Source organism: Parasteatoda tepidariorum, chromosome 3 (assembly GCF_982258835.1).
Source record: "Parasteatoda tepidariorum strain Cologne lab strain chromosome 3, Ptep-v5.0, whole genome shotgun sequence".
In the NCBI taxonomy this organism is placed as follows: domain Eukaryota; kingdom Metazoa; phylum Arthropoda; class Arachnida; order Araneae; family Theridiidae; genus Parasteatoda; species Parasteatoda tepidariorum.
The window spans coordinates 122,073,625-122,077,611 of record NC_141757.1 but is presented as its reverse complement, the minus strand read 5'-3'; the positions used below and the strand labels follow the sequence as shown (position 1 = coordinate 122,077,611).

The following is a 3,987-nucleotide window of genomic DNA, read 5'->3' as shown; positions in this document are numbered from 1 at the left end:
TCTTCTTATTTCCTTTAAAACATGAGATGCTTAACAGAATGTTTGTATTACAAATTTGTATTGTGATCGAAGAAAAATTCTTTACTCAATTTATCTTACTCATAACACTTTAACAGTAATTAATAAAAACACTTTAGTGCAATAAATAAACAGAATTAAATAAAAAAATTAAAGAAACAATTTATTTACATTATGAGAAAATGAAGTTTATTGATAAGCATTAGATTTTATTAAAAATTATTTTTAGATAAGGCAAACAATTGAATTTCTTGAAGATGATGAAAGAAAGGAAATATAAGACCCAACTGTAACAAATAATGATCTAGAAGAGTTAGATGAGAATCAGATTTTTTGTAAGATATCGTTCACTTATAATAGTTGAAGAATTTATCTCCAAAATTGGCAGTCGATTAGACTCAGACACAGGCAACAATCATACTCCAACACCAACAGAAAGTTTTCCTTAGCTGCTGCATACTTGTAATCCTAAAAAATATTAGATAAAAATATTTGTGACAATTGTATTTCGTTTGGCGATTCCAGCCAATTGATGCATATTATTTATGAGATCGTCGTCACTAACAGTTTTTTTCTCTTCAGTATGGTCACCCATCGTCAGAGCCAAGTTATGAAGGACAGCTGTAGCAACAATAATTTTTTGTACATTCTGTAATTTACACCTAAGAGGTGCGTCCAGACAGGCAAATCTCCGCTTCCAAATACCATATTGACGTTCTACTACATTGCGGGCACTTGCATGCGTAGAATTATATCTGTAAGGAAAAACATTATATGAGAAAATAATTTACCTCTTTATATACCAGCTAATTCTATTTACAACCTATACTTTACTAACAAAATTTAATATATGCAATTTTTAATATACATGTAGCATGAAGTCTGTTGTAAATTGGAATCTTTTCAAAAACATTCCTTTTACAAAAGTTCAATTTGTAAAATTGTGATTTCATAAAATCAAATTCTGAAAAACTGTCCTTTTACAAATTTTAATTTATAAAAGTTTTAGTATTTTATCTAACTATACTGCACATACTTGTTTTTTAATATTAAGCATAAAATATAATTGTTAAAATCAAATGTTTTACATGCTTAAAAAATTTTTGCAAATTTTCTTTTACGATTAAACTAAAAGGAAAAACAACCTAAATATGTTACTCATGAGAAAATAAAACAATTATTAACAATAACCTTGCTATGTTTCGTACAATGTACATAATATATTGAAGTTTCCAGATATGGTCAATGGAATGTTTTTTTATTCCTGAAACGAATACCCTTTCTTCTTTCAAAACAAATTTTTAAAACTAGACAAGAGAAAAAGTAGGGTATGTGCCATCTAAACTACTAAAATTTAAGTTTCTCGGACAATGTTTGTCAAAAAGAACTTGTCAAAAACAAAAAGAAAAGAAACAAAAACAATTCAGAAAGCCTGACATTTATATTCTTAAGTTGCACATGTAAAGAAAAATTAAATCATGCATAAGCTAGTCAAATCAAACATATACTTGTATCATTACATTGTTTTGATTATTTTATCATTACATTGTTTTGATTATATTATAATTTTAAATGATGAGACACAAATAATAATGAATTTATTTAAAAGGGAATATTAACACTACATATGGTATCATCAATGTGACTACGTTTCACGAATCAGGTTCTCAAAGTTTAAACTTTTCCCTTGCGAAAAAGAACCTCATTGGGGTAAAGTAATTGCATCTGCGATGCTGCATGCACTTTAGAAACTGTTTGCGATTAAAAAAACTTTTTATAAAAATATTTTTAGTTATTGAATTCAAGCTGATTATCTTTGTTAATACGAATGACTACCGAATAATTCATGAATTTTCTTAATTACACAATTTAAGATTTCACAAATTTATTAATTTCAACAACAAAATTTGATATTTTATCTAATTAGTCTAATATTACAATTAACAAATATATCATAAGCATACAAACTAATACCTGACTTGATTTGTTCCAGTTGGGTGCAAAAAAGGAGTCATCAAATACGGCATTAATGGATAGCCACTATCCCCCAGAACATGGTATTTGAATGGTACTTCAGTCTCCAAGTGTGCACGCAGATACGAATGGTCGAAGACAGTACTATCATGAGTACTGCCGGGCCACTTTGTTACTATATTTCTAATGAAGAGATCCGAATCTGCCATCGTTTGAACATTCAATGCAAAAAAAAAAATTATTGAGCGGAAAGTTTCAGCTTTTGGCCCTCCAGAGTTTAAAATTGAAATTAGGGTACAGTCCAACACCCCATACACAGACGGGAATCCAAATTTGCTATTGAATGATTGGCTTACCTAAAAAAAATTTCGTGAAGTTAGACAATTATTTAGTTATTGCCACAAGTAGAATGTACTTTAGGATTGACTAAAACACTTTTATGAATTATAGGCGTGCAAAGTTTTAACATTTTTAATTACTTTTCAGCCATAATTGTGATATTTTTTGCCACATCCTATATGCATGCTTTAAATTAACTCAATCAATTGTTACGTTTTATTAAGTAAACGTTTGTAATGCAATTTTTGAATGTACTCAAATAAAAATCCTAAATAAATTTTGTTAATAATTGCATTAAATTAGACAGATATTTATTAAAAAAAAGCTTAGTTATTTTAAAATAAAAATTAAGTATAAAATATTGGAAGTATTGCACTGTATCAATTTTAAACTCACAAAGCTTTGTTGCAACCAGAATAAGGTGAAAAATTGAACCATGTCTAATAAAGAAGAATTAAATTGTTTAATAGTAGAATAATAATATAATAAAAGTTTAACAAGCATGATTACTTGGCTAAATTTAACATCAATCTTATATCTATGATAAAACATAGCATAACTCAACAACTTTTAAAATTTCTACCAATTTATCGCTTGATTTGCAAATTATCAATTTCAAATATATTTTCTTTCTTCTGTTTATATTCAGTTTTTGTAATTAAAATAACAATGTACATTATAGTAATATTTTAAAATATTATGTCTCACTTTTTTTTTAAAATACAACAATATTGGTAAAGATGTGTGTATTATATAAACTACATATTAATTAAACAAATATATTTAACTAACTCAGATAATGCCATATTATTATTCTTTTTTTTATTATATATATAATCTGCCAAAAACAGAAGTGAAAGAAACTATCTACTGGTGAAATAGTTTTAATGTAATGTAAACATTCTTAAGGTTTGTATCAAATAAAAAAGACAAAAAAAACATACATAACAACAGAAAAAGAAAATAACTCATGTAAAATAATTAAATAATAATACTGAAAAACTTACCTCCATTCTTTCTGCTTCTGATTGGGGTAAATAAATATATTGTGGCCTCAATTCCGCTAAACATTGGGATACCTCGCTAATTATTCTACTGACTGAAGGTTGGCTCATTTTTTGAGTATCTCCCAAATTAATTTGTTGATTTTCAAAAGTATAAAATCTTACAGCAGCTAGAATTTTTTCCGTTGGAGTTAAGGCATTGTTCCGATCTGTATCAGATTCCAACTGACTGCCAATTTTGGAGATGAGTTCTTCAGTTGTTGGTTTCAAGAAACGATATCTTTCAAAAAAGTCTATTTCATCTAATTCTTCTAGGTCATTATTTCTGATAGTTTGGACATATATTTCCCTTCTTTCAACAGTTTCAAGAAATTCAAGATCCTCAAGCTCAAACGTAGCGATGGAATCCTCCATCTTCTTTGTTTACAAGCTCCTCGTCAATAGGTAACCCTCCGATAACACGGCAAAAATGGAGGGTTACCAGGAGAGTCAGAACTGTCGATGAAATCTGCGAGTTTGGCGAAATTTCGGCTGGAGAATAACGTTTCGCACTAACTCGTGATTTTACTCTTACCCATAGATTACCTGGAGGTAATTCGTGCTGGTGAATAAGGGCGTTAGTGATCCAGCCGGTCTTGCGATACACTTCAAA

At 28.6% G+C, this 3,987-nt stretch overlaps 1 protein-coding gene across 1 annotated transcript; it reads right to left on the bottom strand.

The window, feature by feature from the left end:
- Positions 1 to 387: 387 nt before the first annotated feature.
- Positions 388 to 3,749, bottom strand: LOC110282343 (putative nuclease HARBI1). The gene is made up of 4 exons (XM_071186636.1): positions 3,339 to 3,749; positions 2,728 to 2,771; positions 584 to 773; positions 388 to 486 (listed from the first exon to the last, which is right to left on the bottom strand). The coding sequence occupies exons 1-4, from the start codon at positions 3,747 to 3,749 to the stop codon at positions 388 to 390; spliced, it is 744 nt and encodes a 247-aa protein (XP_071042737.1).
- Positions 3,750 to 3,987: the final 238 nt, after the last annotated feature.